The 15,498-nt window shown below is 51.3% G+C and overlaps 1 protein-coding gene and 1 long non-coding RNA gene across 4 annotated transcripts in view; one reads left to right on the forward strand and one right to left on the reverse strand.

Moving 5' to 3' along the window:
• The window catches only part of TMEM86A (transmembrane protein 86A), a 4,169-nt gene extending 1,781 nt beyond the window's left edge, over nt 1-2,388 (reverse strand). The window contains exons 1-2 of one of the 3 annotated variants that reach the window (XM_002721367.6): nt 2,257-2,388; nt 63-327 (exon numbers count right to left, since the gene is read on the reverse strand). In XM_002721367.6, the coding sequence (XP_002721413.1) occupies nt 63-327; nt 2,257-2,277 (286 nt within the window). In that variant the 5' untranslated portion in view covers nt 2,278-2,388. Of the gene's footprint in view, nt 1-62; nt 328-522; nt 2,017-2,256 lie in introns of those variants that run through there. The other 2 variants (XM_008275127.5, XM_008275128.5) reach the window with 2 other exon arrangements.
• On the forward strand, nt 2,214-15,192 carry LOC138849346 (uncharacterized). The gene is made up of 3 exons (XR_016218442.1): nt 2,214-2,355; nt 7,433-7,686; nt 14,848-15,192. It is a non-coding gene; the product is annotated as an uncharacterized LOC138849346 (long non-coding RNA).
• The last annotated feature ends 306 nt before the right edge of the window (nt 15,193-15,498 follow it).

Here is a 15,498-nt window from a genome sequence, read left to right on the forward strand (position 1 = left end):
CCCCTAAACCCTCTGGCCCCCAGCCCCAGGACCCCGGCCAGGCAGCTACTGGGGCCACTCACCGTGCACAAAGTAGCCCTGGTCCTGCCAGATGAGGAAGGCATCACCTAGGGCAGAGAAGACGAGTCCCACTAGGATGCGCGTGGCGCTGGGATGGGCCAGCAGGAACCCAAGGCCATGAGCCAGAAGGAAGAGCCAGAGGCAGAAGATGGGCAGGCACTTGATGAGGGCGCTGACCCACGACGGGCTGGATGAGGGCAGCCACAGCACAAAATACACGCAGGTGGCCTTGAAGAAGGGCATCAGCTTGGGTCCCTCACTCTTCACCTGGAGGACACGGGATATGGGCAGCACTCAGAGCTTTGGCAGCTCAGAGGCCCGTAGTGGGGCTCAGAGCCAGCACCCTCAGCCTAGGTGTCCACCCCAGAGGTGGGCCTACCCCAGCACACACCACACACACACACACACACACACACACCCCACCCCGGGGAAGCAGTATTGACACAGAAAGCCCAGCCTCACCTGCCCCAACCAGCCCGCAGGGTGTGAGCAAACCCATCAACCACCCTGAGGCTCAATTCGTCAGGCAGGAGAAGGGCCCCACTGTTGTTGTTATCCATGTCCTCTCTTGGGCTAAACTGGAATGATCACTCACTCGGCAGAAAACAGCCCTTAGGATGCTTCTCCCTTCCCATGCCCTCCCTCCCCTCCTCAGGGTCCCTTTAGCCCCTCTCTCTGCCAGCGTCAGCCTCCAGCTGTCTGGAATGGAGTGGACTCAGCGGGAAACCACAGAGCCGCCCTGAGTGGCCAACTTCTGATCCTCAGTAGTGGGGCCAGGGCACAGGCTTAGGCCTCTGGCAACACTAGGTAAGCGCCAGGAATGTGGGAGGGTGGGCAGTGACAACCACCTCCACGCTGCAGGCTCGCTCCTCTGCCCCTGTGCTGCTCAGCCTCCACTCCACCTGCCCCCGCCTGGACCAGAGGCATCAAAGGAAAGCAGAGGTGTTCAGATGCTGGGGCGAGAAACAGACTCACAAATTGGGAGCAACAAAACCATCCCTAAACTCAGATATTTCAGGGTTGGGGAGAAGGGGAGGGCCAGTTAGTCAACAAGGAGGCAGGAAGAGGGGAGGGCTCTCTGTCCAGCTTCTGATCTGGAGCCAGCAGACAGGCTGGGAGGCCGTGGGGAACTCAGAGGGGGAAGTTAAAGCAGCTGACTTGGTCTCAGCCGGGATTAGGGGGGAGGGCAGCTAAAGGAAGGTTTCACTCCAGGGCACTGCAGGCACAGTCCAAGCTGGAGGAGGGGATGGCTGCAGATATTCTGAATTTGTGATCCCCTGTAGCTCCTTTCTGGGGGACCAGAGCAGCTGAGGGTCCCCCTGTATACCCACACCGCCCCCAAAGTGACTGTGTCTTTGACTGATGAGCTGTCTGGCACAGTGCTCTGGGGACACACCCGGACTCCCGGATCAGACCCTGAGGAGGGGGGTTGGGGTGGACACTTGTCCTAGTTCTGCCAGAGAAGAGGCGCCTTCCCCCTCCCATGGAAATCCCCCACCACCACCACCATCAAGGTTGGCAGGTCAGAGACCCAGCCCCCGCTCCCTCTGCATCCACCTGCGGCACTCGGGGGCACTGACGTTGGTTCCATGCCCCTCCTAGCCCCATTATGTCCTAGCAAGAGAAACCGACAGGCAGGAAGTAGCTTGGGAGGTCTGGACAGTCCCAGGGAACCCGGCTCTAAAAAAGGGCAGGGAGGCAAGACAAAAGCTGGAGTTGAGACAGCCTGGAAAGGAGGGGGTGTCCACAGACAAGGACCCTGCTTCCCCCAGCGCGTTAGCAGCGCTGCTGAGACTCGGGGCCGCCCCTCCACAGCCTGACCTGTTTCTAAGACGAAGAAGGGGCGGACACGAAGTCAGAACAGGAGTCTCGGGAGGACCAAGTCTGCCACCCCTCCGGGCCTCCCCCGCGCGACCCCGCGCCCCGCGCCAGACGCGCAGAGATCAACAAAGTCACGCTTCCGAGTCACGTGTGCTCTGTTTTCCGCCGTCCCGCGGGCGGGGGGCGCGCGGGGGCGGGGCGCCGCGGGTCCGGCGGCCGGGGCAGTGCCAGCGCCCGCCGCCCCACCAGGGGCCGTCGGCCGCCGCAGGGCCCCTGCCCCGTCAAGGCCCCAGCGGCGTGGCCCGTCACAGCGCTACAGCCAAGCGGGTGGGCTCTGGCCGCCCGGGACGCCGGCTCGCTCGCCCGCTCACTCACCACAGTGACCGGGGACACCATGGCGGCGGCGGCAGCGGCGGCGGCGGCTGGCGGGGACCCTGCTCCGAACTGCCACGGCCAGCACGCGCCCGCGGCCAGGTGAGCAGCAGACGACGTAACAAAGCCGGGGTAGTGGACAATACCTCCCGCGCGCCGGGCGCTCGGGGTTCTATGAACCCCGCGGCGTCACCCGCGCCTCGGCCAATCAGCGAGCCGGAGCTCGGGGGGCGGGGCCTGGCGCCGGGGGGCGGGGCCCGGCTGCCGACGCCGGCCCGGCTGGTCCGGCTGCAGCCCGAGAGGGGAAGGAGTGCCCTGGGGCCAGCAGGCGGGGCCGCGAGGCCCAGCTCCTCCGGGGAGGGAGGCCGTACCGAGGCATCCCAGAACGTGACCGTGACCCCATGCCTGGGTGAGGACCAGGCTTGGCGGAGACACATATTTCTGCCATGGATGCACGGTTGCACACATGTTCTCATACCCAGGAACAAAATTCAAAAACATCCCGTTCAGTTTTTGAACATACCGTTCTTGGAGGCACAATTGCAGTTACACCCAGCTTTCACTGGATGCAAGCACACAGCCTTGGACGTGAAACGAGGCCTGTAGATCCACACATACACAAGACTGTCCAGTGTCACAGTCACCTTAAGGACGCAGCCAGAAAACCAACACCTGCCGGTTGACATACACCCTCAGTGTGAGAACAGACACGTGTATGGGCAAGCCTCAGCCTGTAGACCCAGAACCCTAATATAGAAACAAACACAGTCAGTTGGCCTCAGGCACATACGTTTCACAACTCGAAGACAACTGTAACACACACCAAAACAGGAGTGACAGGCAGACCTGAGCACCCTTAAGGACCCCAAGAAGTGTGAGTAACTTTGCCGAAGAAACATCAAGAGAGTTTAATGATTTTTCTAAAGATTTTTTTTTCTTCAATCTCTTTATTGCCTGGCCTTCCCTGCCCCCCAAAGAAACCTTTTATTTAAAGAATGCAAACTTCATGCATTTCATAAGTACGACTTCAGGAATATTTATTTGGAAGGCAGAGCTACAGAGAGGCAGAGGCAGAGAGAAAGAGGCCCTCTATCCACTGGTTCCCTCCCCAAATGGCCACAATGGCCAGGACCAGGTTGATCTGAAGCCAGGATCCAGGAGCCTCCTCTGGGCCTCCCATGCAGGTCCAGGGTCCCAAGCACCCGAGCCACCCCCCACTGCCTCCCCAGGCCATAGCAGAGAGCTAGATCGGAAGAGGGGCAGCCAGGACTTGAACTGGTACCCATATGGGATGCCGGCGCTGCAGGCAGTCGCTCTACCCTCCACAGCACAGCACCAGCCCTGAGGATTTAATGTTGACGTTAAGTAGACTAAAGGTGCATAAGCACCTCTGAAGCCGTGCGTATTCCCAAACACAAGGTGGGTGGACTGGTAGGCAGCCAACCAGACTGGAATGTCGTCCCAGCCTTGCCACTTGCATCCCCCGAGAGTGGCTGAATCTCTTCCCCTCTCTGACACTGAGTACTGTGAGTGGGTGAGCTCTGAGGCTCCGCCCACCCCTGACGTGTCTTGTGGGATGGCGAAAAGGGAAGGGCTGCTGATTCCAGGGCATTTCAGCCTCCCGAGCTTCCTGGAGACAGAGATTTCTGATACATCCCAAAGGTTGGGTGAGTGGTCTGTGATGGGAATAGCGGGGCGGTAGCTGATGACCAGCCCTAATTAGCGGTCTCCAGGAGTTTCAGGTACCCAGGGCTTTGTCATGCACGTGCGCGCACACACACACACACACACACACACTACAAAGTGTGCTGCCCCAGAAGAACACTGGATTGAGAATTATTCTGTGCCTTTTTTATTAAAGATTTATTTATTTAAGTTATAGAGAGAGAGAGAGAGAGAGAGAGAGAAACAGACAAGAAAAAAAAAGAGAGAGATCTTCCTTCAGTTGTTACACTTTCAAGATGGCTGTGATGGCTGAGGATGGGCCAGACCGAAGCCAAGAGCTTCATCTGTGTCTCCCACATGGGGGTCAGGGGCCCAAGCACTTGGACCATCTTCCGCTGCTTTCCCCTGTGCATCAGCAGGGAGCTGCACCAGAAGTGGAGCAGCCAGGACTTGAACCGGCGCCCATATGGGATGCTGGCATCACAGACAGCAACTTAACCTGCTGTGCCACAGCACCGGCCCAGAGAATTATTCTGTGCTTGGTACTAACGCCTCCTCCTCCATGAGTTGGTGATTGCATACTTGGGCACGTCACTCCATGTTTACAGCCTCAGTTTCCTCATCAGGAAAATGCAGGAATTGGACTAGAAGACAGGTACAGCCATTCAGTTTTCCAGTCACACCCTCTGAGGTCACCTGAGTGACTGTGCCATGCCATTGCTAATTTCTCTGGGCCTTGTTGTTGCCTACCTATGGGAATGCAAATGCAGACTGTATCAGTGGGGCCTTCATGTTCACTTGGGAAGCTTTCTGAACACCTATATGCCTGGAGCCTCACCCTGGACCTATCAGTACAGTGGCACAGATGTTAATAAGCTTACGTACACAAAAGCCTAAATGTACAAACATGGGTCCTAGAATTTTCTTTCACAGAGTTCAAGCCAGTGCTTGCTTAATCAATGGACAAGCTAATCATATCAGGGTATTTCAAAAAGTTCATTAAAAACCTGAGTTAAAAGATAGATTTTTTTGGCTACAAAAATATCGAAATCCATGCATATTTTTTCATGATACATATTTTCTGTGAAGTTTTTGAAGAACCCTGTATCTACATAGGTCAACCACAAAACTGAAGCATCCTCCCTGCACCCTGGTTCTCATCCCATTACCCTCTCACTGCCCAGATCCCTTCTTGGCCCTTCCCCACCTTGCCTAGGAGCCGGAGTTCTATGGACTGTATCACCAGGGCTCCAGCTTTGGGTTGAGTTCAGCCAGTGAGAGCCAAAGCTGTAATGAGGATGGGAGAGCACGGATGAAGCCTGCTGGGCCAGGCTGAGATTGGCTGGGATCCGCCGTGACTGCAGCTCCAGGCTCCATCCCTCTGCCTGTAGGCCTGGGGTTGCAGCCGCTCCACCTGCTATTGCTGGTCTTTCGGTGCCTCTTCACCCACACCTGGCTTCTTTAGCCCTGCCCAAGAGTCAATGCATTGAATCATCATTGAGTTCTCAGTTAAAATCTTGAGTGTGCCAGTGCTCTGACAGATTCAGGCACTGCCCCCTTCCGAAAAGAAAAGGCTTATCCTAATTTCATCCAGAAGGGTAAGAATTTTTGTTTGCTCAAAAACTACATTTTTATTTACTGTTCTGTTTTTATTTTGAATCGCACATTACAGAATTGTGCTGCCTGAGAAATGGCATTCCTTCCTTTCTGTACCCAAAATGACCTGTTATTATGGTCCTTGTCACATAATTGTGTTCTCTGTATACTTTTTGTCTCCTCGGTACAAATGTGAACCCAGTCACACATTCATTCACCCAACAAATGTTCACTGTGCACTTACTACGTGTGCGCCACCATGTTAGGTGTTGGAGTTTAAAATGTTGAATAGGGGTGGGTGTTTAACCTAACAAGTGAGATTCTGGTTAAGATGCCCGTGTTGTATCACGGTACCTGAGTTTAATACCCACTTCCAACTCCTGACTCCAGCTTCCTGCTAATGCAGACCATGAGTGACATCAGTGATGCCAAAATTCAGTGTAATTCCTGCCTCTCCTATGGGAAACCTGGATTTAGTTTCTGACTCTTGGCTTCAGTTCAACCCAGCCTTGGCCATTGCAGGCATTTGGGGATGAACCCCAATGGAGCTCGCTCACTCTCTCTCTCTCTCTCTCTTCCCCACCCCTCCAAGTAAATGTTTTAAAACATATAAATATGTTATATAAGTATATATATGTTATGTAAGTATATATATATGTTATGTAAGTATATATATATGTTATGTAAGTATATATATGTTATATAAGTGTGTGTGTGTGTGTATATATATATATATGTTATGTAAGCTCTGCCCTCATGGAGCTCACAGTTCCCCTGAGGCAGGCATGTAAACAAGTTGTGCAACTGAAATAATTCAGTTATGAGGGCACATCACAGATGACATCCGAAAGACATCAGAATCATTAAGTGCACCTGGAGCAGCTGAAGAAGCAGGGGCTAAATCTAGGAGCATGAGCTGGTCAGCGCTGAGCACACATCGGGGATTATGAAGGCAGAGGGAGTTGTGTGTGTGCGGGCGTGCACTGAATTGAGAGCGGTATCTGTAGTGCTCGAGTAAGCTAGGGAGAGGAAAACAAACTGGAAAGGAAGCATGAGCCAGGTCAGGGAAGGTCTTGAATGTTCTACCAAGGATTTAGACTTGACCTAGAGGACAACAGTAGGTCAGTTGTCTTCTCTTCCTTCCCTGATTGATTACTCCTGGCTCTTACCTGCCAAGGCATGGGCAGTACACGTTAGAGATGGTGACCAACCCTCACTCCGATCTTGCCTTGCTGCTTCTCAGCCGGTGACTGCCCTCACCCCCAACCCCCATGGCTCTGCCATAGGATACTTTCTCTCACTTGTTTATCCCACTTGGAGTTGTCAAACAGCTCTGAACTGTCTACCTGATCCCTGACCTGATGCTGGGTCTTGGGTAATTTCTCTATGTCTGTTCCAGACCCCTACAATACTTCTAACCAGCTCTCCCAAGCCCTTCCACTTCTCATTCCCTCCCACCTCACCCTCTATCTGGAGAGGAAGCCAGAAATGCTGAAGAGAGTGTGACAAAGTCGTTGTCCTGACAGCAGTGTCAGGGAGAAAGTGGAGTTGTTAAACGTGACCTGAATGTGCGTCAGCCAAGTCAAGGTATTGGAGAGGAGCTAGATACCAATCTAGAGCTCAGGCCCAGAAGGGAACCTTGGAAGTCAACAGCCATCCTGAAAGCCAAGTAGACGTGATTAACCAGAGATAACCTGGGTAAGATATGTGAGGGAGTGGAGAAGAATGAGACCAAGCCCTGGGGAGACAGCAAGGGAGGAGGCAGACGCACAGGTAAACAGAAATGTTAAGGATGCCTCTGGCACACCTGGGTATGTCCAGACACGAGTATCCTCCCTAGGAAAGACTCAGACACATCCAGAGCAGTAGACATGCACACTGGTCATCTGTGGCTTTGTGATTTTGTCCCTCCTTCTAGAATGGGTGACTGACAGCCATCCTGCTTCCCCATGTCGGGGGGTCAGAAGCTTTGAAAACAGAGGCTCATGACCAGTGTCCATTGCTGACTGCCAATTCCATGGCCCACGTCTGTGTGCAGCTCGACCTCGTCAACTCCTGCCCTTCCTGCTTCCAGGAGTCCACCCAGGAATTTCAACTCCTAGGTCATCCATCCCCTGAAGACATTCATTCCAGAATGCGTCTGCTGTGCTGCAGCCCACTTGGACCAGAAAGGTGAGCCCTGGAGTGGCCACCATGGCCACTGATGCAGAGTCTGTTCCCAGGGACACTGGAGAAAATGACAGGGGCTGGCATTGTGGTGCAGCGAGTCAAGCCACTGCTTGTGAAGCCAGCATGCCCTATCAGAACACCAGTTTGAGTCCCACCTGCTCTGCATCCAGTCCAGCTTCTTGCTAATTCACCTGCAAAGGCAGTGGACAATGGCCCAGGCACTTGGGCCCCTGCCACTCATGTGAGAGACCCAATAGAGAGTTCCTGGCTCCTGGCTTTGGCCTGGCCCAACTCTGACTATTGCAGCCACTTGAGGGAGTGAACCAGCTGATAGAAGCTTGCTCACTCATTCTCTCTCTCTCTCCACCGACCTCTCCCTACCATGCTCTGCCTTTCAAATACATAAATCTTAAAAACAACAACAAAAGACAAAGGCTTTCTCAGAACTCATCTTGCCAGATCCTCAGCTGGGGCTCCATCTTAGGCTTTCCTGAAATACTAAGTGGACCCGTGCCCCTAAGAACATGCTGGGCTCCTCGGTTAGCCTCTAGGCTTGGGTCCTGGGTGTAACTCCAAGCTCTTCATCTCCTTTGTGGCCTTGGAGAGTTGTTTAACCTTTCTGGGCCTTGGTTTCATTTTCTATAAAATACCCCACAGCAGTGATGTGAAATGTAGTTTGTTAACACACATGCGGTGTCCTGCACAATGCCCCCAGCCCCCACCACGAGATGCCTGCCTTCTTTTTTCTGCTGATGAGCGCATCTTCAGGCCTCAAAAACAAGTGATTTCTCTAACCATCAAGCTGTCAAGCTATGAGTCTCTTAAAGGGGCTCAATGCCAGAGATGGTTCAGGAGGGATCCCTTTAAGGGGGTGTGGTCTCCCACAGGAAGAGTTATGTGACCCCCACCCCGCAACACCCAAGCTTCCAGGGGTCCTGGCTCCATGGTCATCCAATTCAGCCCTCCCACCCTGTCCAGACCCAAAGCTCTCAGAGGTAGCAGGCCTTTGAGTAGCTCCTATCTCTGTGTTAGGAAGTTTGTAGGAGTCAGGAGAAGCCAGGCAGGATAAGTGTCTAGGGTTGAAAGCAGCATGGCTTTCAAGAAAAATCACAGCCAGCACCGTGGCTCACTAGGCTAATCCTCCACCTTGCGGCGCCGGCACACCAGATTCTAGTCCCGGTTTGGGGCACTGGATTCTGTCCCAGTTGCTCCTCTTCCAGTCCAGCTCTCTGCTGTGGCCCGGGAGTGCAGTGGAGGATGGCCCAAGTGCTTGGGCCCTGCACCCGCATGAGAGACCAGGAGAAGCACCTGGCTCCTGGCTTCAGATCAGCAGCACCGGCCACGGTAGCCATTGGAGGAAGACCTTTCTCTCTGTCTCTCTCTCTCTCACTGTCCACTCTGCCTGTCAAAAAAAAGAAGAAGAAGAAGAAGAAGAAAGAAAGAAAGAAAGATCACACCTAGAAGGTAGCACTCAAGCCCCAGGACTTCTCCCATTAATGTCAGCCTCCGGGGACCAGTCTTGGGACACCAGGAGGGAGAAGACCATCCTAGCCCTTCTCCACAGAGACCCGTCTTCCCAGACAGATAATGTCCCTGCTCAGACCCTTGCTCTGGGCAGACATCATGACTCATCCCTGGAAATGGTGTCTACTAAGTGGCACCCATGGGCCAGGCTGTGTCTTGGACATGGACATAAAACAGAACTTCCCTGTCAGACAGCCAACAGAATGACAGTGTCAGCCTCCCACCACCACCTTGCCTACCTTTCCTCACACCTCCCAAGGCCAGGAAGACCGAGTCAGCAAGAGCTGGCTGGGCCTTTGAGGAGTGAGGCTAAGCCACCCTGTGCAGAGGTTGCAAAAATTCCTTGTGTTGCATCATTGGCCCTCTGCAAATGTTTTCCTATTTCAGGTCAACTTCCTGCCTCCTATCTGAGAACAGAGGGCTTTGGGAGTATGTAATACTCGTGGGTTACATTAGGGTTTAAACTGCAAATGAAAAAGAGCTGGAACTGTGGCCCTACTCCTCTCCCAGCCCCCAGTGCTGATGGCTCCCAGCAGGTTCACCATCCCTCTCTCCCCCAGGATTGAAAAAATCCACCTGTTATTATTACACACACACACACACACACACACACACACACACACTCTGCTGTGGCTTGAATGGGATGTGGCCTCTGAACTCATTCAGATAAACCCTGAGTCACACGTTGATGATACTAAGAAGGTGGAAACAATCTATGGCGTTTAGGAGGTGGGCCTAGTGGGAGGCCCTCAGGTCACCAGGGGGTGCTCCCAGAAGTTAGTTCTTGAGAGAAGGCTGGTTACAAAGCCCCCGCCGGCCACCCTCTGTCTCAGCTGTCCATGTGCTCCTTCTCCACACTTGCCTTGCCATTGCCACTGCCATTGCCATCTTCTGGCCTCACCAGAGAACTTGAACTCACGGGGCCCACATGATCTTGCAGTGGGAACCCCAAACACATGAGCCGAAATGAACTTTTCTCTTTGTGAAGTTCGTCCCTCTGAAGTGTTTCATTGTGGTGATGAAAGCTAATACACACACACCCCTCACCCTGCACCCTGTACAAGCGTCTGAGCCTCCTTTTCATGCAGAAGGGTTCTGGTGGACCTCCACCTGCCACAGGGCATGCCAGCCTGGGAAAGAGGCTCGGGCTGTGGAGCAGGATTGTGGTGAAAGCAGCTGTTACCATATTTTGGGATTCTAGAACCAATTAAATTAAAAAAAAAAAAAAACTTGGATATTGAACTAGGATTGCCTGTATTTTTATTTTCCCAAGTAAGGCTATTTCAAGATGGAACAAACTATCAAATCCATCACTACTTATTTACTTAAAAAAATGACACTTTAATCCTAAAAATGAGGATGATAATCTCAGAACTGAGGTCGATGAATTAAATAGACTGTATTGAAGAGAGTTGCATTGATTTTTTTTAACTGAAAGGGCAGAGAGACAGACAGAGCTCCCAGCCTCTGACTCACTCCCTGAACGCCCACAACATCCAGAGCTGGGCCAGACTGCAACTAGGAGCCAGCAACTCAATCCACAAAGAACAAACAGCTTCCCCAGGAGTTGCGTGGCTTTCATTTGCCCCAGTTCTCCTAAGCTTGGGGAAACCACGATCAGGGACCAGCGCCAGGGTGCAGGTGGGCACCCGCACACACAGAGAGAGAAATGAGACACACAGAGAGAGGCACCTGCTGTGGCAGGTGCGAGGAGGCAGCCCGGTGTCACCGAACAGCTTCAGAGGTCTTGAGTTCCTGATTCGGTTCCCAGCAACAACAGTTTCTCCTGGGCAAGTGACAGAATCTTTCTGGGCCTCCATTTAAAAAAAAAATAAATAAATGAGAAGACAAGTAGTTCCCTCGGAGAACTTTTATGAAAATTAAATGAGAAAATCATGTAAGCACTTAAGGTACCTAGTTACTAGGAACCTGATACTGAGCAAGTATTGAGAAAATACTGATTCTCTTCCTTTCTTTTTTTTTAATTTGTTTACTTAAAAGCCAGTTACAGAGACAGACAGACGCAGGGAGATGTCTTCCATCCACTGGCTCACTCCCCCAAATGCCTGCACTGTTCCTCTTCCAGGCTGAAACCAGGAGCCCAGAGCTCCATCCAGGTCTCCCACGCCGGTGGCAGGGGTCCAGGTACTTGGCCCATCTCCTGGGGCTTTATCAGGTGCATTAGCAAGGAGCTGGATCAGAATTGGCAAAGCCAGGACTCGAACCAGCGCTCCAGGACGGGATGCCAGCTCCGCAGGCAGCAGCTTAACCCTCTGTGCCAGCCTCTGATTTTCTTCTTTTGAGGAAATTGAAATTCAGGGTGACGTCATATATACCTGGAATGACAGAGAATGGTGTTTTCTAGAGTGGAGTGGAGTTTCTGACATTCACACACTCTGGAGTATGTCAGAACCACTGGAGAAGCTTATTAAACACTCTGCATACCTGAAGTCACCCAGGAGCGCATGGTTCAGGCGCTTCAGGGTGAGACCCTGAGAGCTGAATGTTAACAAGCTCCTCAGGTGATTCATATGCACGTGGAAGTCTGAGAACCTTTGTGCAGAGATAACTCATGGAGCCACTCATCCAATCAGCACGCAGCAGCTGCGGTGCGCAGGGGCAAAGAAGAAAACAGCCGGCCGCTGGAAACACTATGCCTCCAACACGGCCTGCCACTCAGTGAGCACTTAGTAAACAGCTGGCAACTAATGGCCTTGAAGGAGGGGTGTCGGATGAGGGAAGAGGCCCTGTGAGTCAATATTAAATGACTTGCGTGCCTAGAAAAAGGTACTCAGGGGGAACCCTGTCAACCGCAGAGTGGGTGTCAGAGACGGCTTTGTGGGGGAGGAGGCGTCTAACGCATACCCGCTGCCGCCGCCAGGGTAGTGCACGTGTGTGCGAAGGCTTAGAGGCGTGGCAGACTGGGTGTGCCTGGAGCTCAGGGTCCCCCGGGGAGAGCGTGAGAAATGAAGCCGGAAGAGGTGTGTGCGTTTCAGGACTAGCTGGTGACCGACCTGCCCTGCCAAGGAGTTTCGATGTTGTAAAGTCCGTGCGGGCCTGGAAGGGGTGCAGATGGGAGATGTGCAATCAGATTTTGCCTACAGAAAGATGGTTCTGGCAGCCACCGAAGTGGAGAACTGGGGTGGCACAGTCCAGGCCTGGGGCAAGGAGAGCAATTAGGGAGCTGTTGCAATAGTCCCCGAGCAGGCTGGAGGAGATCCAAGGTGGAGTAGTGGCAATGGAGTGTGAAAGGGTGGCATGAGGCCAGTTCAAACAAGTTTTAGGTAGATCCTTTTGCTATCGGGATCTTGTCGTCCCAAGATCGTCGTTTTCAGAGCTTAAGGGGAAAACTTTTGACAGGGAGACCATCAAAGCCCTTTTTGATTGTGAATAGAACACATATTTGTTATGAAAATTTTGGGATATGTAGAAAAGCATAAATAATATAATAAGAATTACTACAGTGCCCCAATCCACAGGTAGTCACAGTTGGATGTTTTGGTATATTTCTTTCCAGTTATTTTAAAGACATGTTTCAGATTTTAAAATGTAAATTTGTCATAATTTACTTAATCTTACCATTTTTCAAAAGATCCAAGTTATTTTCCTGTTATAAATAATGCTATCATAAACATCCTCTACATACATCTGTTTAAAAATATTTATTTACTTGAAAGGCACAGTAACAGAGACAGACTAAGACAGAGAGACAGACAGAGAGATCTTCCATCTTCTGGCTCACCCCCTAAATGCCTGCCACAGCCGGGGCTATACCAGGACAAAGCTAGGAGCCAAGTGCTCCATCTCCAGCTCCCACATGGGAAGGCATCGCCTGCTGCCTTCCCAGGTGCACTAGCAGGAAGCTGAATCAGAAGCGGAGCAACCTGGACTCTAATGAGCACTCCCATGGGGCATGCGGGCATCAGAAGAGGCAGCTTAGTGGTCATACCACAATGCCAGCTCCTCCTCACAAATCTTTGTACACACCTTTATTTTCTTACAACAAATTGTTAGAAATATGATGATTAAACCAAAGGGAATTATTATGCTTATGAGTCATAAATTTACTCTCCAATTAAATTGCCAAATCATCCTCCAAGAAGAATTCCTGCTTTGGTGACGACTGTCAAGACTATTAGTTCATCTGACAAGTAACCATGTAAATGAAGATCACGTTTCTGTCTCAATTTCCTACAAGTTCCGCCTGTGCTTGCTATGTTAATAATAGCAAATATTGGGGCCGGCCTTGTGGCATAGCAGGTAAAGCCAACACCTGCGATGCCAGCGTCCCCTATGGGCACCAGTTTGAGTCACAGCTGCTCCACTTTCCGATCCAGTTCCGTGTTAATGCACCTGGGAAAGCAGTGCAAGATGGCCCAGGTGTTTGGGGCCCTGCACCCATGTGGAAGACCTGAGAGAATCTCCTGCCTCCCGGCTTCGGATCAGCCCAGCTCCATCCATTGTGGCCATTCGGGGAGTGAACCAGCGGGTGGAAGATCTTATCTCTCTCTCTATGTAACTCTGCCTTTCAAATAAAAAAATAAATCTTTAAAAATGATAAAACATAATAGTAAATATTTTCTAGTGTTTGCCATATGTCAGCCCCTGTGCCGGATGCTCTACCTGTATTATCTCTTCTAGTTCTCACAACACGTGCCCTAGGTCACATATGAGGAAACAAAAAATAATAAGTCCCCAATAATTACTTCATCAGCCTTGGTCATAAATCGTATCTGAAGCCTGAGGCTCCACACCTTATTTCCCCATTAAATGAGGAAGCTTGAAAGGAGAACACAGGTGCTTGCAGGTGACAGAGTGTCACCTGGCTGTTATATCTCGGACAGATAACAATAGAGGCTATTGATATGTCAGTTCCCATTAAATTTATGCCGAACCTGTATGGATTCGGTATCCTGTGTAAAGTTGAGTGGACCAAATGTCTGTGTCCCCCTCTACCCCCTGTTGAAGCCCTGACTCCCAGTGTGACAATGTAGAAGGGGCCTTTGGGAGAAGAAGCTGAAATGCGGTCCTGAGGGTGGAATGCCCAAAATGATACGTGTGGGCTCACAGGGAAGAGAGATCAGAGCTGTTTCTCCCGCTGTGCCAGAAACAGCGAGGAAGGAGGCCCTCACAGGACCTGATCTCACCTCCAGCCCCCCGAACTATGAGAAAATAAATGTCTTTAAGCCACACCATCTGTTAGGGCAGCTGACCAGGAAGTTTCTAAGTCTGTTTACTGAGAATAGCAAAGGACTTCCCTATCACATGACAGGTCAGCTTTAACGGTTTCAAGGACCATTGCCTGACCACCTGGGGAAGACCATACATGTTTTCATAGAGAATTTCTTCTTTTGAGATGTGTGTGGTAGGAAACTGGCATTTTGACTATATTTATCATAAGAGGTTATGCTCATTAACTTCCTTATATACGTATTTATCATAAGAGCTTATACTCATTAACTTCCTATGACTTTCTGGACTTCATCATGTTGACGTCACTTGTTTATAACAGCACCACAGTCACTGCCTTCAATATTTACTCTCCTAGTGCCTGTACAATTTGTTCTCCCTTAGATGCCATCTCAACTTGGAATTGTGAGCTCAATTAATTAGATGATGTTATTATCTCACACACACTAGATTATAAACTTCATACGAGGTGTAACCCGAGGATGGCGCTATGGCATAGCAGGTTAAGCCGCTGCCTACATCCCACATGGGCTCCAGATCAACCCCGGCTGCTCCACTTCTGATCCAGCTCCCTGCTAGTGCGCATGGGAAAGCAATGGAAGACAGCCCAAGCCCTTAGGTCCCTGCACCCACGTGGGAGACCTGGAAGAAGCTCCTGGCTTTGAATCAGTGCAGCTCCAGCAGTTGCAGTCAATTAGGAAGTGAATCAGTGGATGGAAAATCTCTTTCTGCCTCTCCCTCTCTCTGTAACTCTGCCTTTCAAACAAAATAAATAAATTTTTAAAATAAAAAAAAGAGGTGAAACTGTGCTTGTGTCTGATCACCATTGTATCAGTAGTGTTTCACAGAGAGCCCAGCCAGAGTAAGCATCAGTAAATACCTGGTGAATAACTCAATGAATGAACTCTGGCTGTAGCGCCATCCAGCCAGCAGGGGCTCCGTTGAGGAAGGAGGAAGGAGGAAGGAGAGCTAGGAGAACTGGATGTTGTGACCAGAAGGGAAAAGCTAACTCATGATGGAGCAGTTAGGGGGATAAGAACGGAGAAGGTCGTGTGGTAAGACAGTGGTTCTCAAACCATATTCCACGGAGCTTCAATCATT

Source organism: Oryctolagus cuniculus, chromosome 1 (genome assembly GCF_051225735.1).
Source record: "Oryctolagus cuniculus isolate XC-2025 breed Fujian yellow rabbit chromosome 1, ASM5122573v1, whole genome shotgun sequence".
In the NCBI taxonomy this organism is placed as follows: Eukaryota; Metazoa; Chordata; class Mammalia; order Lagomorpha; family Leporidae; genus Oryctolagus; species Oryctolagus cuniculus.